Source organism: Grampus griseus, assembly GCF_964374135.1.
Source record: "Grampus griseus genome assembly, chromosome: 1".
NCBI classification, from domain to species: Eukaryota; Metazoa; Chordata; class Mammalia; order Artiodactyla; family Delphinidae; genus Grampus; species Grampus griseus.
Window position 1 is genome coordinate 14527505 of NC_139017.1, and position 27323 is coordinate 14554827.

A 27323-nucleotide genomic window follows, 5' to 3' on the forward strand; every position below is an offset into this window, starting at 1 on the left:
TTCCTTCTATCTCTTTCCTCCACATATTCTTTTATTTTCCTCAACCCTATTTCAACATTTTAATATTTTACAAACACACATTTCATTATCGTAGTTTAATAATTAAAACCAGAACTGGTGTCGTGCCCAATTAATGTGCCCTGGTAGCATGCCCATTAGTTTTTCCATTAGTGAATTCAACAATACTAATGGGATTACTAGCATGGGATGCTAATTGGGCGTGACATAAGAAACTGGCTTACTTCTTAGCATACCCTTGCTAATGATGAAATTAATGAGCATTTTATTAAATGCTGTCTCATCAAAGTGTACTTAGTTAGCGTTAAAATTGTTACAGACGATGCTGCATTCTAAAGATCAGGTGTCTGAGTAAGTGGTTCTTCGTATCATGTTTGGCGATAGTCTGAAGCATTAATAGTTCTCTACATCGAAATCACATTGACTGGTGACACATTCAAGTACATAACACACAGCCTCAGTATGCCAAATTTTCTTCATACTTAGAGGAACTTAGTGTATTATTCTTTGATGATCATTTTAAGATTATTTTACCTCACCAATGTTAAGAGAATAATTCTGTGATCAATTCTGATGTCATATGATGCAGTTTATTTTTTCCATCTGGAAAATATCAGACATGTTAAATAGATGCTATTCGGAATTTTTTTTGAAAGCTTTCACTTTCACCATTTCCCTCAGTGCAGTCAGAATGTTATGTGAATTTCCTGTTAATGTCACTGAACATAAAACATTTAACTGAGAACCACGAGTCATTACTGGTCAATAAAATATCATCTGATCAAGTATTTCCAAATTGAAATTAATCTAATGAAAATAGGAAGACTCTAGCTAATTGTTAGAGAGAACAAAAAATACAGCAATTAAAAAATGGAGTAACTTTACTGACTCTTAACAATAATTCTAAGTGTTCCGTTTATGATAGGCAAACATATGTCCTGTTTTAAATATTATGAAGAATCTTCCCCCTTTCCCCCAAATATTTTTTCATAGAATGAATCGGATAGTTGGAAGGAATGCCAAATAAGTTTTTACGCCTCTATGTAGGATTATATTATTACGTAAAGAATTCGTTACTTAAGTTTATTAAGATATTTTAAAAAGAACAAAGTACACAATGACTTCAGTTATTTTGAAACTACGTGTTAGAGAGTAACTTTAAATTCCTACAAAATGCTCTTTCCACAACTCAAAATTTAATTATTTTGAATGGATTCAGGAACAGTAATTTGAAAATAACCATCGGTATAAGTCAAAGTATCTGACAAATGAAAACAAATAACTAAAATTGTTAAATTATCATTAAAGAACTGGAAATTTTATCCTAGAAAATGGGTAATTTCTGCAATTATGAGTACTTTTTTTTTTTTTTTTTTTTGCAGTATGCAGGCCTCTCACTGTTGTGGCCTCTCCCGTTGCGGAGCACAGTCTTCGTACGTGCAGGCTCAGCGGCCATGGCTCACGGGCCCAGCTGCTCCGCGGCATGTGGGACCCTCCCGGACCGGGGCACGAACCCATGTCCCCTGCATAGGCAGGCAGGCTCTCAACCATTGCGCCACGAGGGAAGCCCATGAGTACTATTTTACCAATAGCTATCAAGCCACTCAGTCAACCAATCAGTCAACAGACCTTTACTTATTTATGAGTATATCTACTATGTTCCAAGGACTGTACTGAGCCTCAAGGATGTATTTGGGGACTAATAGACAGACCTGCCCTCACTGGATTGTACACTCAGATAAGAAAGACACAAAGAGCAAATAACTACTTTTCTGATGAGTACAATAAGGTGTTCATTAGATAACCTTGTATCCTTTACAGACAAAAGGAAAGAAAACTGGCTTAAAGTGGTACCTGAGTTATTTAAAATATAAATACTTTGAAATGTCAATGGGGGACGTATAAAACAAACTCCTAAGCTTCTTTAAACTTGGGGTAGCTCTAACTTTGTTCAAGAAGTTGTATTTATGACACAGAGTACAGACTTGTGGTTGCCAAAGGGGTGAGGGATTGGGGAGGGAAGCATTGGGGGTTTGGGATGAGCAGATGCAAACTATTATATATAGGATGGATAAAAAACAAGGTCCTACTGTATAGCACAGGGGACTATGTTCAATATCCTGTGGTAAACCATAATGGAAAAGAATATGAAAAATAATATATATATGTATAACTGAGTCACTTTGCTGTACAGAAGAAACTAACACAACATTGTAAATCAACTCTACTTCAATAAAAAAAAAAGAGAAAAAAAAGCTGTATTCATATTCCTACCCCAAAAGAGAAAAAAATGGAAGAATATTCCAAATAGTCTCCATTCCTCAGTTTCAACAATCTCTTTGCCTGTATGCTGGGCTTTCATTAAAAAGTTAGCAATATGTCCAGTTAACCTGGATAAATTCCTTCGTGGTGAGGAAGGACCAGTCCCGGCTAGCTTGAGCTCATGGGCTCATGTATAGACAGCATCACAAGCACTCAGTGTGATACATCTGCTCACATTTTCCCAAATGTATCTTAAGGCAGTCCGGCTCAACCAACGCCTTACTTTCTTTTGTATAAATTAATTATCACTTTCCTGAAAATGCAGGTAACTTTTGCTTTATCAGAGGGACATTATTATTCCAGGTAAAAATGCACTTGTAAGTCATCATTAAACCCTCTGCATTCCCCTGGTCCTCCAACTTTGGCTCTAACAATTTCATTAATGCTTGCCTAGCAGGTACCAACTTTGTACACAGGTTACGATTTGGGTATATAGGGCAGGGACAGGCAGAGGGAAGCACTCTAGGCCACTGTCTGAAGGAAGAGGGGGAGGAAGTGGTTGGCAATGCCCTTGTGCATGTTTCCTTGAACTCTGCTCTGGTCTACACCAGCCTGTCTATCTGATCATTGAAAAGGCGATGAAAAAGATGAGATGGAGGGAGGTTTCCGGCAGCCAGTCTCAGGATCATAATGGCAATAATGTGGCTGAACGGAGTTAAGCATTATTTAACTTCTTCCCCTTCCTATTCTGCAGAATCTGAAGCTATCACATCTTTTAGAAAGAGAAATAACAAAGAGATGGCAGTCATGTTTCAGTTCTGGTGGAATCATTTTTGGATTAATTCTGCAAAGACTTTGCCCCATATGTTTAGAGGATATTGTGGGGGGGGGGGCGGGGGGCAGGCAGGGCACATTTATTAAATACTCAAAACCTGTGAACAAACCCGTGGCCACTGTATGATTACAGACGTAGCTCTGGGGTGTGAACGGTCATCTGGAATCACACTCATAGACACCAGGATGGACATTTATGAGGGTGTGACCGATTGTATTGTAAGCGTGAGGCAGCGTGAAGCCACCCTGGCACACTGCCCTGTTCAAGTCCAGCAGGACTCTACTCCAATCTTGGAAGGGGGGGTATCTAGAGAGAGGACGGCAGGAGCGGCATTTTGTTCATTTCTCATTTCCGTGTTTCCAACTCATAACTGCCCAGCACAGTGCCTGGAATATGACACATTTTTAACAATGTTTCATTGAATGAAATAAACTAAATCCAGTGCCAGTTCTATCACTAGATCACTATGTGACCCTAGTTAAGACACTTCATCTAAAGTGGGGAAAAAAACAATACCTACTTCAGGCGGCTACTTCAAGAATGAAATGAGACAATCAACATGAACCCACTTTGCGTACTTCGAAAGCTCTATGAATAAATGGCTATATGATTAAAGTTTTTCTCCATCTGGCTTGATCTCAAATATACCTAGATATTAACAGGCTGAGGTAGAAGAAGCAGAACCAGATTTTTTCTTTCTCATTGATATTCTTCTATTTTTCTGGATTGTTTCCTTTCTTTTATGTTTTTGTTGATATTTACAATTTAGCATTTAGTCTTTTTTTTAATCTTGTTAATTGTTCTTGGAACAATTAACGATTTTCGTTCTATTAGTAATTACTTTCTGTTGTCACAACATTTAAAATCAAATATTTTTGTCCATTTATTTTATGAAAACAAGAAACCAATATAACCTATACCCTTAATGCCCCCTCTACTAAGTTGATACCTTTAGAAACTTTTAAGTCACTCATTTTCCCCTCCTCCTTCAACTCTTAGTAATTTTAGCACCAAACAATTATCAGGGTTTTTTTTTCCCCTTTGCTGTGTGTCTCTTCTAGGTCAAAGATTCTTTGGCACATAAAACACATTTCTAGTCATTTTGTCATCAAATACTTAGGTTGAACTTAATATCCTTAGGTTTATTATTCACCACTACTTCTCCTCTATATTTCAAATTCTTTATTTTTTCCTTCTGATTAGAAGCCTTGCTGAAATATTTCCTTCCAATATGGTGCACGGATGGTATTTAAACTGAATCTCTGGACATCAACAAGCATTTTTCTTTCATGTTGAAAAGCTTGGTCACAGATTAGCTGCATAACTTTGGGAAAATTAATTTAACCATGATTCAGATTTTCACCTGTAAAGTGGGGATAGTGAGTACCTGCTTTACAGAGTTGTTGTGATGTTTAAATACGTGTGTGTGTGTGTGTGTGTGTGTGTGTGTATTTATGTATAGAGAGAACACTTAGAATAATGGCTGGCACACAGAGGTCCTATAGAAGAACAAGCTTTGCTTAATCTTGACTAGAACTTGATGAGCCCTTTCAATAAATTTATAATCAAGTCTATTAAATCATATATTCTCTCCTATTTTAGATTTCGTTATCTTCTCCCATCCTTCTTTACCTTGTGCATGTGTTTTCTGTTCTCCTTTTGAATTTCTTCTTAATATTAGCATCTTCCTTCATCTTTCTTTATGTTTTCATATTTTTGTCATGTATTTTGACCTAGCAATCTGAGGCTCAGCAGTCTCTCTTCTAATTAATCTCCTTAAAGGATTCAAGTGAAAAATAATATTTTCAGTTCCGTAACTGAATCAACGTCAGTGTGCTGTTTTTGTTTTCCCGATGCCATCTGCCTTGCCTTTGGAAACAGCTGCTTCTCAGCCCTTTCTCTCTGGATGCTGGATCTGCTTAGGTGTGATGCTATTTCTTTTTGCTTACTCATTGCCCACCTCTTGGCATCCCTTAAGAAGCTGCAATTCTAGGGGACACCCAGGGGTCCTTGTGCCTGAGGACCTATAGTGGTCAGGCCAGGGGGTTATCAGGTGGCTGTCAAAATACCAGGAATAAACCTTTCTTTCCCTGGTCTTGCCAGTAGCCAATTCATGGCTCTAACACTTCCTAACACAGGAACGACTCCGTCTGCCTCTTGAGGGCTTCTGCAGGGATCCTGGGTGATGCTCAGACACACTTGGTCCAGCAGGCCCTGACTTTCCTCTCACAGGTGAGTGGGTCTCCAGGAGGCAGGAAGCTCGTGGCCCACGATCCCTTAGATACAGAGGGGAAAAGTTGTGCCTCCTTTAATAATATAACATTAAACATTTATTTGGCAAGCATAATTTATGTCTTAGATCAGCAGTTTTAAGTTGAAAACCTGAGAAAAATCTTTGACATAGTCTTATATTTCAGTTACTCACAGGTCCAACACAGTGCTTAACAGCAAATGTTTACGAACCTTCCTGTAACTAAAGTGAAGACAACTAAGCAATAGTTTCCCATTGTCCTCAGGAAAAATTTAAATCCTCTCAAATCCTTCCCAGGTCCTAAGTTACTTAGTCTCTACCCAACTTTTCAACCTACCACTGTTCTCTTTGTTCTCTATGCTACAGCCATATTAGACTCATCTCAATGTATTGAATATGCCATGTTCTTGTCTAACTCAGACACTAAATATTTGCTGTTTGCTCTGCCTGGAAATTTTATTACAGATCCTACCCTCATCTCCCATCAGTATTTCTGCTGGCCTGCCCCACCTCAAACACATATCCTCTTGTATAGACATATACTCTTGTCCTGATCAACTTTTCCTCATTGTTTTGCATCTCAGTTAAATATCACATTTGCAGAGGAGACAGACAACTTAAAAGAAAGACTCTTTACTTTATTCTCTCATAATACACAGCATCATACTTGTCTTTCATAACAGTCGTGAATATTTTATTTTTTTTAACTGTATACTACCTAGATTGTTTCATAGGGGCACGGTCATATTTAACTTTAAACTAGTGTAGTCTGCAATACCCAGCCCGATAGCACCTGATAGATGCTTAAATATTTGCTGGTGAAGAAAGGAAAAGAAAGAAAGAGAGAGAGAGAGAGAGGAAAAGAGAAAGAGATGGAGGGAGGGAGGGAAGGAAGGCAGGGAAGAAGGAAGGGGGGAAGGGAGGAAGGAAAAGAGAAAGCAAAAGAGAAAGAGGAAGGGAGATAAAGACACAATTTTGCTCTCAAGGAAAATAAAAACAGATCTATTCAAATGCATTTAAAAGTTTTAATCCTCATTATAAGGTAGCATATGGTTGTTAAGCATGTAGATTCTCAGTCAGACTATGTGATTTTGAAGCTCTGCTATTTTAGCTGTGGGCAAGTCAAATCACTTTTGTAAGTTTCTTTTTCCTCATTGGTAAAGTGGAAATAATGAGTACTCACTTCTAAGGTTTTGGTGAGGATTCACTGTGAAAACATAAGCACTTGGTACCTGGTAAACTCTCAAAAATATCAACTCTTATGATTACTCATTTACCTGAGGATCAAAAAGAAAATAAGGGCGTCCATTCTTCAACTGAATTGCGAAATACTCTTCCTGATTGCCAGGTGATGCCGCAAAGACAATCAAACCTTCAGGCACCCTCGTTCGAAAGCTGGCCTTAATGCCTGGGGAGACAAGTGCAATCAGCGGATCAGTGCTGGGTTTTGTTGATTCTTTCTGATAAACGTACATTTACTTTCATTATTATTTATGATGTAGTGAGTACAGTCAAGGAATTATACACAGCAATGCACTGGGATGGCCCCAGCCATTTGGTTTTAACTGTATCCTATTAGGAATGCCAACCCATACTTGGAAACTCAAGTCTGCACTCCCGCTAATCAATATATAATGAAGTTTAAATATATGCAAAACTCATCAACATAAAAAGATATATTGTCAACCCAAAATTGGACACCAGGGGATCAATGTGGTAATATTATCAGAGTCATAAAAATAAATGGGTTTTTGACATGAGTGAAAGAAACATAAGGAGCTTTGTTTAAAATACTTATGAAGTTTAAAGAACTTGTCCAGCAGTAGAAGCTAAAAACGAGAAAAATCTGCTATGAAGTGGTCCACAGAGCCAATTTTCTGGGATGCCATCCTGTAACCAAATGGTCTGCAGCCTTTAGAATTCCAGGGGCTCCACTCACCCTTCAGATCACCTACCAGTACTGCCCATGACACACAGTGCTCCTGTCTCTCAGAAATTACCCCTGCTCAGGAAGCAAGGGGAGCATGCAATAGTTCTCTATGATGTCTTCGCACTACCACCACCTGGCCCAACCTCCATTCTACAGGTATCCCACCCACTCAATGCGTACTATCAAGCTCTTCCTCAGTGTAAGACATTTTGTTAATGTACTGAAACTTGCAAAGAAGTTTAAGATCTTTGTTCTCAAGCGTGTCCAGTTTAGCTGGAGATATAAAATGTGTGTGTCTTAACAGACACGACGTACAGGGAGAATCAAATAAGGTCAAGAACATACATGAGAACCAAATGACAGCTCAAGAGCACAAAACTGAATAATTAATGGCTGTTGATTTGATCAGTAATATAGTCAACCAGGATTGTGTAAGTTGGAAGGGGACAGAGCTGCCTTCATGCTGGGCTGGTAACCAAAGTTCCTGCATAGCTGAGGGCCCTGGATTCAATAGACTACAACAGGTTCCTGCAATCAGAAACCATGTCTGATTCATCTTTCTACCCCCAGAAATCACACGGTGTCCTGGTGTACTTAGTAAACGGATGTGAAGAAAGGAGGTGGAAGGTACAATAGTGGTAAGGAAGAAGTTTTAACACAGGTGTGGAGGCAGGAGGTCAGAAATCATTTTGTGAGCATCAGATTGCCATTTTATAAAATACGTTTTCTATGGAACATTAACATTTGTTGAGTACTCTGATACACAATAAAGAAGAAAAACTAACAAGCCAGTGCCTGACATTAAATTCTAGTTGGTGAAAAAGAATTAAAAAAAAAAAACTGTAGTGAGGTGTGATAAGTGATACAGACCTGTTTACAAGATATAATTTGATTCAAAGGGGTTAAGAAAGGTTGCACAAAGAATAAGATGCTTGAGCTTGTTTTCAGAGTATATGAAGGACTTTGGGAGAAACCGTATAAAGGTCTGGAGGCAGGGAAAATATTAAGGAAAGCTGGATGTGGAGGAGGCAGTTAAGAGATGAATCTGGAGAAATAGGCAAGATCCCATCTCAGGCCATATATAGAGTATCTGGTTTGAGAAGTTTGAGTAGAAGACAAAGATGGAAAGGAAGATTGTGTCATAACTATCTTTAGAGTGAATTATTTTAATACCAGCAAAGGCAAGTCCGGCATGTGGGCTTCAGACTTTCCAAAGAGGCAACTCAAATTTCTCCTGGCCTTCTTAGCTTCTGCATCTTTGTCTTCTAGATTTTATGCTTTTGGTCCTTTTCAAACATACCTGTCCTACTCATTTTGATATTTCATTACTTCACACTCTCTGATTCTCTTTATCCCACCTTCTAGGATATTACATTCTCGCTGTTAGATTCAGTACCTGCTCCATCCTGGAGCCTCTGTCACTTCCTAAAATAAGATCGTTTGTCCCTACACATCACTTTTCAGTATCCAAACTCACTAGAACCCCTGATACTAGCTTTATTACTCTCACCTCTCCTACTAAGTGGACTAAAAAAGTTAGAATTTATCCTGTAGACAAAAGGAAGGCTTTAAAATTTGGGTGGAGGAAGGGAAGAAGATGCTCAAAGTCAAGCTAACAGTTGAATGTCTGGAGGATGTAGATAATTTAACTACAGAAGAACCAGCTGGGATATTGCTGTGCTTTGGGGGAATAAGATGATAAGGATTTTAATTAAGGACTGACACATAACTAAATGTATTGAAAGAATGGAGTCTATATATTTCAGAAGAGAATCCTTAAAACAAGTGGTTATGAGGTGATGATGGGGCTAAGATGGTCAATTCTTTTCACCAATTACTGAGGGAAAAGTAGCATTATTAACAGAACTAGAAAGGTCAGGTACCGAAGACAATATGGGGTTGAGGATATAAGCTCCATCTGGGGCACAGTGAGTTTATATTAATGATGTAAAGGAAAAAACTATCCATCATTTGGAGATGAGAAACTAAATCTCAGAAGAGAAAATGGGGCTAGAAAAATAAATTGGCAATCACCTGCCAATAAATCATGTCCCTGGGAGACAGAGCAAGGACCACTGGGAAAAATGCCCCAGGCTTAAGGAAAGAATCGGTCCAATAATAAAGTTAGAACAATCAGGATCACATTGTAAAATGGAAACATAGGTAGGAGAGAACTTTAAGAAGGCAAAGTTAGTTAACTGTGTAAACATTTCCTATAGGTCCAGAATAATGAGAGCTGAAGAAAAGCTCACAGAGCTGGTAATTACTATCTTTTTCAATTGAGTAGAATGAGCAGAGTCCAAACTGCTGGGTGATAATTTTTCATGGAACGGATGAGTAGGCAGTGGCTATCGAGGTCTCACTAGAAAAATCTGGTAGAGAATGAAATGAGAGACATAGAAACAAATTATTAGGGTGGCGCAGTCAGATATTAGGAGGACACATCTGCCAACAAAAGCACAGACACGGCCAAAATCTGGTGTACCTTCTGACCAGAGAAAAATCATATTTCTATCAACTCTTCTTCTCTTAAGCTTCTCTCCTTTTGGTTCAGAGTGGCTCTCTTCTACAGATGGCTTACCTTTCTGTGACCATTTTAAAATTTCATATGTGGTATCAAATACTATAATTAAGATTATTGCTTTAAAATTAAACAACTGAAGGTTATTTCATAAAAATAGTTACAATTCAGAACACGAAGACAACAACACTCTCTACCAGGGTGCTGTAGGCATCTACATGGTGGTAACCAGGGGAGCAAAAGCCAGGATTTGAATGACGGAAGAAAATAATAATTGCTCAGTCTGGGAATACAACTACTCGTCCCCAGTTGAAGGGAAATTTGATGAATGAAATTATGAATCACAATAAGAATTACAGAAATATTTAGCCAAGTTATACTTGGGAAAAAATCAACTAATATCATACGTTATTCAAGAATATGCATGTGCTTTTCAGACACACCATTTAATTTCCAGCTTTTACACTTCCATAACACAGAAATGTTATATAAAATTTAGCCCAACTAAAATAGAATACACAGATCAAGGGGTATTTCTTGTGAGAAATGAAGATTTAGTAAAGTAACTTGATTTGCTGTTGTATGGTCAAATTGTTTCCTTACATTACAAAGATTTATAATGAATGAGGGGTTTGTTTTGCAAGTAAAGAAATAAAAATATGCACACTTCCATTGAAACATCATGTTCTTGACAATTAATGTTGTAGACACTGATAAATCCTATCTTTTGAGCCACATGCCTGAAATCATGTAGTCAATCATATGCTTATACATCCCCATCCGCTGACTTTAGGCTCAGCCACGTGATTTGTTTCGGGCAAAGAAATGGAAGCAGACATGTGGTACCATGTTAGAGAAGAAACTTTAAATATATACTGTGTGACTGATCTTGACTCCTATTTTCTCCTGTGCCTCATGAATGTGCTTTCATCCTGGGCTCAAGAATAAGAAGACATGTGCAGCAGAGCAGAGCAGTACCAAAGCAGTTTTCTTTTTAGAGGTTTGCATTAAAAAGCCATGCTGACTAAACTGGGCAGAAAAATAAACATTTCTCACTTGCTAAAATGTAGATTTTGATGCAAAGAAAATGGGAGATATTCTGAAAAATAGAAAAATTTTTGCTTCAAGTATTTGGGGAAATGATAGAGCATTTTTCTATCTCAATAGAAAAATTTATTCATTCATCCAAGGAATATTTTTAGGAAAATATACTTTGTGCAGCCACCCTTCTGGGCTATTGGGATACAGAGATATATAAAAGAGACATACATCCATAGCCTCACATTTTTAAAAAACCTGAAAATCCAAGAACCACATGGAAATACTTAGCTTTTATGTAAATGTGTTTGCAACTTTAAAAATTTAATCATAAAAACAGTGCAGTGACAAGCCCATGGAATAGGCAGAGTTCTTAAACAATACAAGTGAAAGTATAATAGAAAGGGAAATGGTTATAAATTGTATTAGGATTAAGAACTTTTGTCTAAAAAAAGGCACAAATAAGAGAGTGAAAAGGTAACTAACATAACAGGAGAAGATATTTATAAAATATATTTCTGATAACATACATATCCAATAAAAATATATATAATTCCTAAAAGTAAATAAAAAAAGATGAATGACTCATTAAAAGAATGGGGGCAAATGGCTCTTCAAAAAGATGATGTCCAAATGACAAATAAATGTATGAAAAAGATGCTCAGCATGGTTAGTCATCAGAGAAATGCAAAATAAAATGCAATACCACTAAACGCCCACCAGAATGGCTAAAATAAAATAGAAAATACTAAATATACTCAGGTACATAGAGCAACTGGAATGCTCATAACTACTAGTGGGAGTATAATTGGTACCACCATTCTGAAAAACTGCTTGGCAGTACTTATTAATTTATATATCCTAAATATATGCATACCTTTTGGTCTAGCCATTCCACTCCAAGTTATATATCCCACCACACACACACACACACACACACACACACACACACACACACAGCTTCAGAAAAATATACAAGTATGTATATAGAAATACTTATTATACCATTAAAATGGAACATACACAAATGCCCACCAACTGCAGAAAGGATAAATAAATGAGGTATAATATAGCAATGAGAATGAACAAAATATAGCCACATGCAACTACAGGCATGAATCTCACAAACAAAACACTGGATAAAAAATGCTAGGCACAAAAGAACATACTGCACGATCCCTTTTACATCAAGTGTAAAACCATGCAAAATAAATCTATGGTTTTAGAGGTCAAGATAGTGGTGATCCTGGTTGGGGTTTAGAACAGGGCACAATGCAGAGGTTCTGGGGGATCAGTACTGTTCTAGTTAGTAATTTTGTGCTGGTTACATAAAGCTATTCAGGTTTTGAAATCTGTCAACCGGTACACCTATGATTTTTGCGCTTTTCTGTTTGTATGTTAAACTTCAATACAAAGGTTTGCTGAAAATGAAGAAATAATAGAATTACATAAAATTCAAACTATAAAAGCTGAAAGTGAAAATTCTCTATAGGTTTACCTGTCACCCTCACAGAAACTACTGCCAACAATTTGGCAAAGTTTTTCTCAGAGATATTTATACACATGTATGTCATTGTTTATCTGTTTTTTCTTTACTGAAATTGGATTACATCACGCACACTATTCTGTAAGTTTTTACAATTTTTCAAAATAAAATTGCATATATTTAAGGTGTTCAACACGATGATTTATACATATACATAGTGAAATGATTACTACAGTCAAGCTAATTAACATACTATATCCTCACATAGGTACTAATTTTTGTGTGTGATAAGTGCATCTGATATCTATTCTCTTAGCACCTTTCCATACAGTATTATTATAGTATGATTAAGTATAGTCATCATGCCTATACATTAGCTCTCTAGGCTTTTTCATCCTACATAACTGCAACTTTGTAGTCTTTGACCAACATCTCCCCAGTCCCTGGTAACCACTATTCTACTCCCTGTTTGTATGAGCTTGATTTTTTTAAAAAAATTTATTACACATATCAGTGAGCTTCTACAGTATTCATCTTTCTCTATCTGGGTAATTTCACTTAGCATAATGCCCTCCAGGTTCATCCATTTTGTTGCAAATGGTAGGATTTCTTTCTCACGGTTGAATAATATTCCATTGTACCTGTTTGTGTATGTATGTATATTTTCTTTATCCATTCATCCACTGATGGACATTTGGGCTGTTTCCATATCTCAGCTATTGTGAAAAATGCTTCTGTAAGTGTTTTTCACTTTGTAACATAGAGCAGATATCTTTCCACTTTAGTTCACAAAGATACGTGATATTCTCTAATAACTAAATACATTTATATACTTTATTTTATAATTTTATCTTAGATAACATTTAGTTGGTTTCTAATTTTTTGATATTAAAAGTAGTATTGCAACAAACAGTTTTGCTTGCATATTGGTAGGCTCTAAGATAATGTTCAGTCAAAGAGATTAATTTCTAAAAATTTTACTCATATTGCCATATGGTCTTTGAAAACTAATAATTGATTCAAATACTGGGTTGGCAAAAAAGTTCGTTTGGTTTTTTCTGTAAGATGGCTCTAATAGCACTTAGCTGTCTTTAACATCATTCGAAACAATTTTGTTAGACTGCATGTGACAGCTGTCATATCAGTGCGTATTTAAAAACAGACATCAAAATTGGTGAATTTTTATGTAGGCATTTTAATGTTGAAGACGGAAGCAAAAAAGCGACATTTTCTGCATGTTATGCTTTATTATTTCAAGAAAGGTAAAAATGCAACTGAAACGCAAAAAAAGATTTCTGCAGCGTATGGAGAAGGTGCTGTGACTGATCGACCGTGTCAAAAGTGGTCTGCGAAGTTTCACGCTGGAGATTTCTTGCTGGACGATGCTCCATGGTCATGTAGACCAGTTGAAGTTGATAGCGATCAAATAGAGATATTAACTGAGAACAATCAACGTTATACCACACGGGAGATAGCCGACATACTCAAAATATCCAAATCAAGCGTCGAAAATCATTTGTACCAGCTTGGTTATATTAATCACTTTGATATTGGGGTTTCACATAAGTGAAAAAAACCTTCTTGACCATACTTCCCATGCGATTCTGTACTTAAACATAACAAAAATATTCCATTTTTAAAACAAATTGTGATGGGCAATGAAAAGTGGATACTGTACAGTAATGTGGAACAGAAGAGATCAAGGGGCGAGAGAAATGAACCACCACCAACCACACCAAAGGGCGGTCTTCATCCAGAGAAGGGGATGTTGTGTATATGGCGGGATTGGAAGGGAGTCCTGTATTATGAGCTCCTTCTGGAAAACCAAACAATTAATTCCAACAAGTACTGCTCCCACTTAGACCAACTGAAAACAGCACTCGACAAAAAGCGTCCAGAATTAGTCAACAGAAAATGCATAATCTTCCATCAGGATAATGCAAGACCACGTGTTTCTTTGATGACCAGGCAAAAACTGTTACAGCTTGGCTGGGAAGTTCTGATTCACCTGCTGTATTCACCAGACATTGCACCTTTGAATTTCCATTTATTTTGGTCTTTAAAACATTCTCTTAATGGAAAAATTTCAATTCCCTGGATGACTGTAAAAGGCACCTAGAACAGTTCTTTGCTCAAAAAGATAAAAACTTTTGGGAAGATGGAGTTATGAAGTTGCCTGAAAAATGGCATAAGGTAGAACAAAATGGTGAACACGTTGTTTAATAAAATTCTTGGTAAAAATGAAAAATGTGTCTTTTATTTTTACATAAAAACCAAAGGAACCTTTTGGCCAACCCAATACTTTTTCAGAGTTTGAATGACCACATCCGCATACTCTGGCCAATAATGGAAATTTCAAAATCTGAGATGAAAGAATGAGAATTCAGATTTGTTTCAATTCACTTTTCATATTATTGGTGATAGTAAAAACTTCATATATATGTTAGCCATAAAGATAGCCATATATTTTTATGGGAGTTGTGCACACAAATGTCTCTTGTCCAATTTCAAAGGTCTGTCTATTGGTTTCTACTTGATTTATTTGAGTTTTTTTTTTTTTTTTTTTGCGGTACGCGAGCCTCTCACCTTTGTGGCCTCTCCCGTTGCGGAGCACAGGCTCCGGACACGCAGGCTCAGCGGCCATGGCTCACGGGCCCAGCCGCTCCGCGGCACGTGGGATCCTCGCGGACCGGGGCACGAACCCACGTCCCCTGCATCGGCAGGCGGACTCTCAACCACTGTGCCACCAGGAAAGCCCTTGAGTTCTTTAAATATTGTGGGTCATCATATGTTATGAGTCACCATTCTCTGTCTCCTGGATTATTGTAATTATCTCCCCTAACATTTTTGACCTCCCTTTTTCCATCCTTGCTCCATGCCCCCCCAACACACAACACACACACACACACACACACACACTATAGTCTATTCTAAAATAATAGAGTCATCCCATCAAAGGACAATTCTCGTCACGTCTTTCCTCTACCTGGTGACCACCAAAGGCTTCTTGTCTCACATCAAGTAAAAGCCAAAGTCATCATAATAGCCTACAACATCTTAAATAATCCAGCCTTCACTATGTCTCCCATTTCCAATTATGTTTCCCCTCCCTTTCTCCACTCTGGCTACCTCAGTAATTGTTCTTCCCTCTGCCTGGAAACATCTTTCCCAGGTATCTGCATGGTTTGGTATCTCATTTTTTTAACAGGCCTTTTCTCAAATTCAACTTCTCTGAGAGACCCATTAAGACTGGTTTATTAACAATTATAATGACCCCTCTGCTTTGCCTTTCTGCATAGCACTCACCATCTCCAGCCCGTACTATACTTTCATCATTTATTTCATTTATCTCATATCTCCATCCCTTAAAATATAAATCTAGAACAGTGCCTGCTTCATTCTAAGCCCTCAATAAATTTTTGAAGGATTAGATGTTGATCCTTTTTTTTTAAAACACCTTGTAATTTATTCCTCCCCTGCTCCCCCTGGTAACCATAGCTTTGTTTTCTATGTCTGTGATTCTATTTCTGTTTTGTAAATAAGTTCATTTGTATCCTATTTTTAGATTCCACACATAAGTGATATCATATGGTATTTGTCTTTCTGTGTCTGAGTTACTTCACTTAGTATGATAATCTCCAGGTCCATCCATATTGATGCAAATGGCATTATTTCATTCTTTTTTTATAGCTGAGTAATATTCCACTGTATATATATACCACATCTTCTTTATCCATTCATCCATCAATAGATATTTAGGTTGCTTCCACGTCTTGGCTATTTTAAATAGTGCTACAAACATCAGGTTGCATGTATCTTTTCTAATTATGTTTTTCTCTGGATATATGCCCAGGAGTGGGATTGCAGGATCATATGGTAGCTCTAGTTTTAGTTTTTTAAGGAACCCCCATACTGTTCTCCACAGTGACTACACCAATTTACATTCCCACCAACAGTGTAGGAGGGTTCCTTTTTCTCCACAGTTTCTCCAGCATTTATTATTTGTAGACATTTTTGATGATGGCCATTCTGACCAGTGTGAGGTGATACCTCATTGATCCTTTGTCTAGATAGATGCTTCAAATACTTTCTCCCAGTTTGCTGTGTGCCTTTTAACCTTATGTTGTTGTTTTTCATTATTGTATAGGCTAAAATAAAACGACTCAAAATTTTAAAACATTTTTTCTTAATTTCTTCTAGAATTTGTGCTTTAATTAGAAAGTACTTCCTTCCTCACAAAATAATAAAAAGTAGTCTTTAATAGTTTCTTCTAGCATATTCATGACTATAACATTTAAAATTTTAGTCCGGATGATTCAGCTTCCCATTGGATAATGATAGCAGCCTAATATTTCCACATTTTTCTCTAAAAACCATTCTGATCATGAAGGAGAACAAATATAATCACCATAACCCAAGCCACTAGGGCCATAGAGTGGCCACTAGGGCCAAGCCATAGAGTCACTAGGAGACAGAGAATTCTAAAAACTTCAATATGTGAAATAGAGAAATAAACATTCTAAACCAGAAGAGTCAGCACTGGAGTTCACACTGGAGTTGACAGTGGAATAAAGAATGAACAGAAAAGGGCAGAGGGCAGCAAGGACCCAGTCATGGCAGAAGTCAGACAAAATCACCCCCTGAAAGTCAGCTCCTCCCTGACTTAAAGAAACAAGCAAGCAAGTAAACAAACAACAACAACAACAACACTGAGAACAAAATATTGGCTACCGAGATATTCAAAGAAAGAGGCCTGAAAGGGTCCAGGAAAGAAAGAGCAATCTGTGGAAGGCACTGCTTCCAGAAGAAAGGGAAGGCACTACAAGGAGCCCTATCTCTTAGCATCAGAGAAGGAAGCAAACAGGAAATTAAGAGTTCTGAATTAACAAAAGAGAATCAGAAAATCAGAAAACACACAAATCAACACAGAGCGCACCATCTATCACCATTCACAAAAACAACAGGATGTGTCTCTCTTGAACCAAAAAACCTACCCCAAACCTTCATCCTAACTGATATACCATTGGTACTGCATATTTAGCAAAAGGTAAGACATTTCAAAATGACTGGAAATTATCATATTACATCCTTATACAGCTACTGTAAGAACAAAATGAAATTGAGAACCAAAACATTTTAGCTGAAGAAAATTCTTCCCTCCAAAATCCAAGCACAGAAACTATAATTAGAGGAAACTATAACACAGCTCCCCAGCATGAATACAAGAGCTGCTAAAAAGCAATTACAGATATGAAAAAAAAATCTTGAACCAGAATTTCAAATTCTCATAACTGACATGGATATGTAGAATATATAAAGAAATCCTACAATGAAATCCTACAACTCAATACATTTTTTTCAAAGAGGAAATGAAACTGGCCAAGAGGCAATGAAAAGATGCTCAACATAGCTTAATCATCAGGGAAATGCAAATCAAAACCACAATGAGATATTACCTCACACCTGTCAGAATGGCTATCATCAAAAAGAACACAAATAACAAATGCTGGCCAGGATGTGGAGAAAACGGAACTCTTGTACACTGTTGGTGGGAGTGTAAATTGGTGCAACCACTGTGGAAAACAGGATGGAGGTTTCTCAAAGTACTAAAAATAGAACTACCATATGACCCAGCAATTCCACTCCTGGGTATATATCAAAAAATAAATAAATAAATACATAAATAAAAACACTAATTCAAAAAGATACAAGCACCCCAATGTTCAAAGCAGCATTGTTTACAATTGCCAAGATACTGAAGTAACATAAATGTCCATCGACAGATGAATGGCTAAAGAAGATGTGGTATATATACAATGGAATACTACTCAGCCATTAAAAAGAATGGGATTTTGCTATTTGCAGCAACATGGATGGTCTTGGAGGGCATTGTGCGAAGTGAAATAAGTCAGAGAAAGACAAATACTGTATGATATCACTTGTATGTAGAATCTAAAAAATACAAAAAACTAGTAAATATAACAAAAAAGCAGCAGACTCACAGATATAGAGAACCAACTAGTGGTTACCAGTGGAGAGAGGGGAGAGGAGCTATATAGTGGTGGAGAGTGGGGGTACAAACTATTGGGTATAAGATAGGCTACAAAGATACATTGTACAACACGGGGACTATAGCCAATATTTTGTAATAACTGTAAATGGAATGTAACCTTTAAAATTGTATAAAAGAATTTTAAAAATTAAAAAGTTTATAAACAGTCATGACCAACAAACCCTGATATGTGAATAATAAGGTTCACAAGGAAGATGCTCAGTTTCCTCAATCATCAGGGAACTGCAAATTAAAACTACAATGAGATACCATGTTATACTCACTAGAATGGCTAAGATTAAAAACACTAAATTCTGCTGTATGTAAATGTAAGATGGAACAACCATTTCAGAAAATTCCTTGGTATTTTCTTACTAAAACATAAACGTAGCCTATGACTCATTCTGTGGCTTGTCTTTTCATATTCTTAGCATCTTTTGAAGAAGTTGAATTTATCATTTTTGAATGGATAGTGCTTTTTATATCCTAAGAAGTCTTTACCAACATCAAGGTCACCAAGATATTCTCTCATTTTTCTCCTAAAAGCTTTATAATTTTAGCTTTTATTTTTAGGACTTTGACTCCATCTCAGATTAATTTGTATGTATGACGTGAGGTAGGGATCCAGCTTCATTTTTTCCATATCACTCCAGATTATGCAATATTGTTGGTGAAAAGATTGTGCTTTCCTCATTGAATTGCCTTAACTTCACCAAATTTAATTGACAATGGAAATGTGGGTCTATTTCTAATCTATTTGTCAGTACTTCACAAATAATACAATGTCTTGATTTTTGTGGCCTTATTTTAAGTCATGAAGTCAGACAGCATAAGTCTGACAAATTCATCAGACTATATTCAATCTTGTTTTCAAATATTCTAGACCTTTTGAATTTCCTTTTAACTTGTAGAATCAACTTGAGAATTTCTTTAAAAAACCTTGCTGGGGCTTCCCTGGTGGCGCAGTGGTTGAGGGTCCGCCTGCCAATGCAGGGGACATGGGTTCGTGCCCCAGTCCAGGAAGATCCCACATGCCGCGGAGCGGCTGGGCCCATGAGCCATGGCCGCCGAGCCTGCACGTCCGGAGCCTGTGCTCTGCAACGGGAGAGGCCACAACAGTGAGAGGCCCGCATACCGCAAAAAAAAAAAACAAAAAACCTTGCTGTAATTTTGATTGAAATTACATTAAGCCTATAGATTGACTTGAGGGGAAGGACTATTTTAACAACCTTTTGTTTATCCACAATCATGATAAGTCTTCTCATTTATTTATATTTACTTTAATTTTCCTAAGTCATTTTACAATTTTGGGTGTAGAATCTTTTCACTTATTTTGTTAAATTTAAGTATTATGTTTTGGATGCTCTTTTAAATGCTACTTTTACACTTTTTTCAACTATTATTAGTATATTTGATTAATTTTATCTAAGTTTCTTTTTATTTAATTTTGTTTCAGTAATTTTTACTATAATATGTCTAAGATGTGATTTTCATTGTATTTATCCTGTTTGAAAGTCACTGAGCTTCTCTGATCCATAGGCTGCTGTTTTATCACAAAATCTGAAGGTTTATCAGCAGTTGTTTCCTCAAATATTTTTTTCTGCCTATTTTCTCTTTGCCTACTTCCTGGAATCCTGTCTCCACGTAAGTTAGAACTCCTGATATTATCTCACAGGTTACTCATCCTGTTTTTCTTTCAATCTTTTTTCTCTGTTTTCATGTGGTTATTTTATAACTATCTATGTTCAAATTCATTAATCTTTTGTTTTGCACTGTCCATCTGCTGTTAAGCTCATCCAGTAAAGATTTTGAACTTCTTTTATTTTATTCCTTTTAGAGCAATCATTTCTCTTCTAAAATGCTGTATTCTCTTTATCTACTACATGTATTTTTACCTTTAAATTCTTTAGAATATTTATAATATTTGCTATACTATTTTCATTCTAATTTTAATAATTTGGTCATCTGGAAATATGCCTCTATGGACTGTATTGAACTGAAATTGGGCTCTAATTACATTGAGTTCACTTGTGATTATCCCAACTCCCAATGACTGGTGATGTCATTGTTTTGATTTTATTCATATTTAAACTGGCAGGAGATTGTAGATTTTTTGGTTCAAATTTGGATTCAATCCTTTCATATCTCTGGAACCAATCACTGGAAGAATGTGTAGGAGTCCATTTCTAGGCCCTCTTCAGCAGATACTTTCTTGGCAAAATATGAGTGGAGAGCATAATAGGATTTGGGAACTGAGCTACTTGTTTTGGCATTTGGACTTCTTCTAGATCTCATGTCATGTCACTAGGGCACATTGACAGTTGACAGCTGATTTCTTCTTGACTCTGAAGATTTTCCCTATATATATATCAGGCTTATACCTCTGGGACCAAGTACCCACCCTCAGATATAGAAAGTTCCACAGCTCTCTCTTCAACTATGAAACACTTGTTTCTTACTAAAATTCAGTTTGTCCAGGCTTTTCTGCATTACCTGCTCTTTGATAGCCTCACAGAAAAATATGATATTTAGCCTAGATTTTTCTTGTTGTTACCATGATAGTGAAAGTCCTTCTCACTCTTCTACCTCCAAATTTGAAGCAGAAGTTTCTATTAATTTTATAAGTGTTTTTGTGGGAACAGTAAAGCAACTGATTTATATATAGATCCAGTCACTTGTAGACTGTTTTATTAGTGACAAATTTTTAACAGATTGTCTTGGATTTTATAGGAGATAATATTATTGGAAAATAATGATTATTTGATCATTTTAAGTCCAAGTTTTATAATTCCTATTTCTTATTGCATTGATAAGACTGCTAGAACAGTGACATGTGACAGCAACCAGAGATCTCTATCTTTTTAGTGCTACTTCTATATTTTTCTAAAGATGATATATTTATCCACTTATTTGTTCAACTGGTGAATCACCTTTATATTGAAAAATTTTCCTTGTGGCAAATCCTGAATCTCTCGTTTGAAACTATGCCTATATTTTCTAAATCTATACTTTATGTATAGATAACTATGGTCCTCTCATAAGAATCCTTCAAAAATGTAGAATAGCTTTTAGGCCAGACATTTTTTTCCTTTTAACCTTCAATTATAGGGGTAAACATTTTTTTCCCTTTAGAAATAGATATTGATCCACTGGTTGAGAAAAGTCAATCAAATATTACATTAAGTTAAAAAACCCCAAACCAATTAACATGAGATAACTTTTAGCAGGAATAAAAGAATACGAAAACAACAACTTACTTTAAGATATTTTAACTTGTAAACATAGAGAAAATTAAATAGACAATAATTTAAACATAACTTAGTTCCATTAATTTACCTTTTCTTTCACCAAAATATACTTTTTTTCTGAGAAATAAAGATAAGAAAGACATAATACTCATCTCATATAGAACTTATTCTATAGTAGATGGGCCAAATGAATACAAAACACTACAAATGACATACTTAAAGAAGGATATGCAATTCACAGATGTTAAATAGCAAAAAAAAAAAGAGACTAACTGTTAAAATGAGGGCAGAGCAGCGTATGTGAAAGTTCACAGAAGCTGTGATGACTGAGCGGGATTGTGAAGGATGAAATTATAAGTTAGCTGATGGACAATGTTGTAAAGAGCACGTAGGGCTTCTAAAGCCAAGTGATAGATATAGATAAACGTTCATAAAAAAAAGAAGATACTGTAGTAGAAGACAGGCATTTTCCCGAAGCTTTTTAAACTACTGTCACAACCAGTATCTCTCTTTCTTGTTGACTTTAAAAAATATCTGCTAGAATTTAGCTTTTACAGTCTGCCTAGTGCCCCTTCCTTGTATTGTAGAAGGAAGTATCAAACCAAAACACTGAGATGAGGATGAAAGGTACTAGAATCTGGTGTTATCACTAAACTCTCCTTCAGCTGCATCACTCAACCAAATCCATTGATCCCGATGCTAAGGATGTGACAGTCAACAATTTTTTCAAATCCTGCTAGGAGCCATATGAAAGAAACAGGTATAGCCTGGGATAAGAGTCACTTGTCTCTGACATAAGCCACATTGTTCATCTCTCATTCAATAGAAAATTCCAATAGAATAAACAAAGATATGACTCAGCTTTAAAACAAATCTATCAGAGCTCAAAGGCGCCTTATAGATCAGTATATTAAATTGGCCAAAGATTTATAAAGAACTGCTGTAAAACAACACAAATTAAATATGTTAATGTAATAGTCAAGGTGTATTTTGTCAGGAAATTTACTGGGGTGTGGAGAATGCAGTCTTGATGCATGAACTTCTAAAATTAAAATAACTCTTCACATAAAATTAATGCATTCTATTACATAGATATTTTCTTATCTTTGCCCTCATAAAGAAAGCAGAGATCCTTTGGCTTCATTCTAAAATATCCCTTCTGCTTCATTCCCACTCATACCACTTTGCTTGGGGATGGATTTCTAGTTGCCTGTTTGGTACATTAGGGAATGCAGAAGTTCAGTTTCATATAGAAGCAACTCTAGCTGTACAGCTTAATTTGAATTATGCAAATAAGTTCTAAATTGGAAAAAAGATTTTCTTTTTACTTGACTGCCATTAGATGGTGCTAAAAATGTCTCCATTCATAAAATATTTATGGATAACCAGCCCTATAAATACATGAATAACAAAATCTTCATTGACTATAGTTAACAAAATAACAATTGAAAACTAATCTGAAAATAATAGAAATGCCCTGGAATTAGTCTCCAAACGGCTAACTCTTTATTAGAATGCCAAATGTGTTATTTATTTAAATATGTATTATTTCTTAATTTTTAAACTTAAATTGCTTTTCATCTGCTTACTACTAAAGAACTTGGGAAACATTACAGCAGCATTCTAAAAATTACACTGTAAATGAAGATTAGGATAAAAAGTAGGGAAATACTAGAGAAAAATAAGAATAAAGAATTTTACTGTGTAGGAAGTTTTGAGAAACAATAGTTAACCCTAATCTTTATAAAACAAAGAATGCTCTCTTTCATCTTTTAAAATAATCCTCCAGGGCTTCCCTGGTGGCGCAGTGGTTGACAGTCCGCCTATCGATGCAGGGGACACGGGTTCGTGCCCTGGTCCGGGAAGATCCCACATGCCGCAGAGCGGCTGGGCCTGTGAGCCATGGCCGCTGAGCCTGCACGTCCGAAGACTGTGCTCCGCAATGGGAGAGGCCACAACAGTGAGAGGCCCGCGTACCGCAAAAAAATAAGTAAATAAAAATAACCCTCCATTTCAACCTAGGAACAATTAAAAACTGTGACTGCCTGAATGTCACTGTTAATAAGGACCAATCATGCTTTACAATCTCCAAATGATAAGTATACAAGGAAGAATTATCACCAGATACTTTCTGAAACATACATAAGCCAGGATGCTTATTTCCTGTACAGAATAGGCCTCAGTTAACAGATGTACTGGATTAGGTGATCTCTAAAATCCTGTAGTAGTGTGTGACTTTATAAATTAATGAACTAGAATTTTCATCTAACTGCCTTTTCAGTTCTGATTTTATAGCAAGAGACTTCTCAAGTTGCTTATCTTCCTTTCCATTTCATACAGATAGTCTTGCAATCACTGTCAGGCAACTATTTCCACTGCCTTAGATACTTGGAATCTTACTCTAGGTTTTGGGGGGGGGGTTAACATCTTTATTGGAGTATAATTGCTTTACTATGGTGTGTTAGTTTCTGCTTTATAACAAAGGGAATCAGTTATACATATACATATGTCCCCATATCTCTTCCTTCTTGCGTCTCCCTCCCACCCTTCCTATCCCACCCTTCTAGCTGGTCACAAAGCACCGAGCTGATCTCCCTTGCTATGCAGCTGCTTCCCACTAGCTATTTTACATTTGGTAGTGTATATATGTCCATGCCACTCTCTCAGTTTGTCCCAGCTTACCCTTCCCCCTCCCCGTATCCTCAAGTCCATTCTCTAGTAGGTCTGTGTGTTTATTCCCGTCTTGCCCCTAGGTTCTTCATGACCAGTTTTTTTTGTTTTTTTTTTTTAGATTCCATATATACGTGTTAGCATACAGTATTTGTTTTTCTCTTTCTAACTTAATTCTCTCAGTGTGACAGACTCTAGGTCCATCCACCTCACTACAACTAACTCCATTTCGTTTCTTTTAATGGCTGAGTAATATTCCATTCTATATATGTGCCACATCTTCTTTATCCATTCACCTGTTGATGGATACTTAGGTTGTTTCCATGTCCTGGCTATTGTAAATAGAGCTGCAGTGAATATTTGGGTACATGACTCTTTTTGAATTATGGTTTTCTCAGGGTAGGTGCCCAGCAGTGGGATTGCTGGGTCTTATGGTAGTTCTATTTTTAGTTTTTTAAGGAACCTCCATACTGTTCTCCATAGTGACTGTATCAATTTACATTCCCACCAACAGTGCAAGAGGGTTCCCTTTTCTCCACACCCTCTCCAGCATTCATTGTTTCTAGATTTTTTGATGATGGCCATTCTGACCGGTGTGAGATGATATCTCATTGTAGTTTTGATTTGCATTTCTCTAATGATTAATGATGTTGAGCATTCTTTCATGTGTTTGTTGGAAATCTGTATATCTTCTTTGGAGAAATGTCTATTTAGGTCTTCTGCCCATTTTTGGATTGGGTTGTTTTTTTGATATTGAGCTGCATGAGCTGCTTGTAAATTTTAGAGATTAATCCTTTGTCAGTTGCTTCATTTGCAAATATTTTCTTCCATTCTGAGGGTTGTCTTTTCATCTTGTTTATGGTTTCCTTTGCTGTGCAAAAGCTTTGAAGTTTCATTAGGTCCCATTTGTTTATTTTTGTTTTTATTTCCATTTCTCTAGGAGGCGGGTCAAAAAGGATCTTGCTGTGATTTATGTCATAGAGTGTTCTGCCTATTAGTTTTTAATTTTATTTCTAGGATGAACCCTGAAGTTGGACTTTCATCAAAGTTCTTCATCTGTGTATTTCAATTTTCTTCACCATTTTTTTTTAAAGTTGGGTAGTTTGTCTTTATTATTGCTTTGTAAATTCTCTTTTCATATTAAGGGTATTATTTCACTGTCTGTCACATATGTTACAGTCATTTACTTTCTTTTCTTACAGATTTTTTAAATTAAAAAATATTTATTTTACTGTGGACAGATATTTTTAATGTTATTTCTATTATAAAAATCGTGTAAATTTTTATGTATTAAAATTTATTCTTTTCCAATAATGGTATATCCTTTTCTTTTGCTTTTATAATTAGGTTTCCCGACTAAAAATTTGTTACTTACTTACATTTTCCCATTCATTTCCTATATTTAACATTATATTCCATTTGTAATCTATTTTGACACACAGTGTGAGATAGCGATATATCCAAGTTTTGCTTTTTGTTCCTGGACATGTAAAAATAATGCATTCCATGAGGCAGGAACTTCGTGTTATTTACTTCTGCATTTCTACCACCTTGAACAATGGCTGACACATAATAGATGCTCAAAAATATTTGCTGAATAAATGTTTAATGGCTGCAATCCCACCTTTAGCATATTCTATTGACTCAATCTCTGTACTTTCTATTTAGTTCCACGGATATATTTTTGTAGCAGTAGTATCTGATAATATTTCTAATATCTGACAATTTGTTCTTCCTCTCAGTATCCTTCCCTTCTATTTTTTAACTACTTCTCAATTCATTCACTTTTTATATTAACATTAAAATCATTATTATGAGTATGTCTTCTCTTTTCCTTAAACTGATCCTGCACATGTCTTTTTAACTTTATACAAGATTTTATATATTTTATTGCCATTATGAATAAGATCATTTTTAGATTCATTATTACTGAATCATAGAAAAATACTTAGTACATTTGTTTTTAATCAACCATCTTATTGTAATGTTATTATCTATATTAAGTTTTGGTGTTCTCTCCTTTTTTCATATATATGCTTATATTTTCTGGAAAAAATAATTTTGTCTACTCCTTTCCAATAATCCTACCTCTTAATTCTGTCTTAATACATGGGCTATATTTTCCAAAATAATATTAAAAATCAGTATAGATGATAAGTATTATTTATTGTTCCCAACTAAATAAGAATTGATACAGTTTTTTAACCATTAAGGTGAATGGTGAATGTTGGTTTGTCCAATTATCATCTGTTTTAGATTACTATGCTTCTTGCTGATTTTTTAAACACTTTTTATTCCTTCTCTCAAATTATATTTCTTGAGTTGTTATTCTGTAGAAGGTAGACGGACCTAAACATGAGTATGATGCATCTCAAACATTTAGGAAACTTTAGGCTAACAGAGTGTGTAAGAGCAAAGAATGTTTTCCAAAGGAAGAATCGTTTTAGGTGACTAGTAAACCACAGTTTCTTGGAATTCTCATGGAATGCCCCATGGAAGGAACCACCAAAATAAACACTCTATTATCGAAAGCAATTAATAAGTCAAATGCTGTAAAATGTAACCAATGTCACCAAAGAACATCTAAGATGATTTCCTCTTCTGAGTAGCTTTATCTTAATTACAAAAATATAGACTTATATTGCATGAAGTTTTAGGTAAAAATGCTTATACACATACAGAAAAATAGATCTATTTATATAAATTTATCTGTCTACATCTGTATCTATTTATCCATCCATCCAACTCCAGATTATTCCCCCAAATTGCTCTTGCACACCAAAATATTTATATAATCATTAATAAAAAATCAGAAGTTTACAAGAAAGATAAGTATATTATGAGGAAGATATCATTCTTAATTAAAAAACGCTTCCACTAATAACCAATAATTGTAAAATATCATCCCTCCTCTTTATACATACTATATACATTCAATTCCAAACACCTTAAAGTTATATTTCATCTACTACATAAATACACTCCACTTTGAGATCACTTTTGAAAATTATT

At 35.9% G+C, this 27323-nt stretch overlaps 1 protein-coding gene across 1 annotated transcript in view; it reads right to left on the reverse strand.

Annotated features, from left to right (window-relative positions):
* The window catches only part of USH2A (usherin), a gene marked incomplete at its 5' end in the record, with an annotated part of 770156 nt that overhangs the window by 479631 nt on the left and 263202 nt on the right, over positions 1–27323 (reverse strand). The window contains one exon of the mRNA XM_082666701.1: positions 6644–6774. Coding sequence (XP_082522827.1) covers positions 6644–6774 — 131 coding nt within the window. The remainder of the gene's footprint in view (positions 1–6643; positions 6775–27323) is intronic.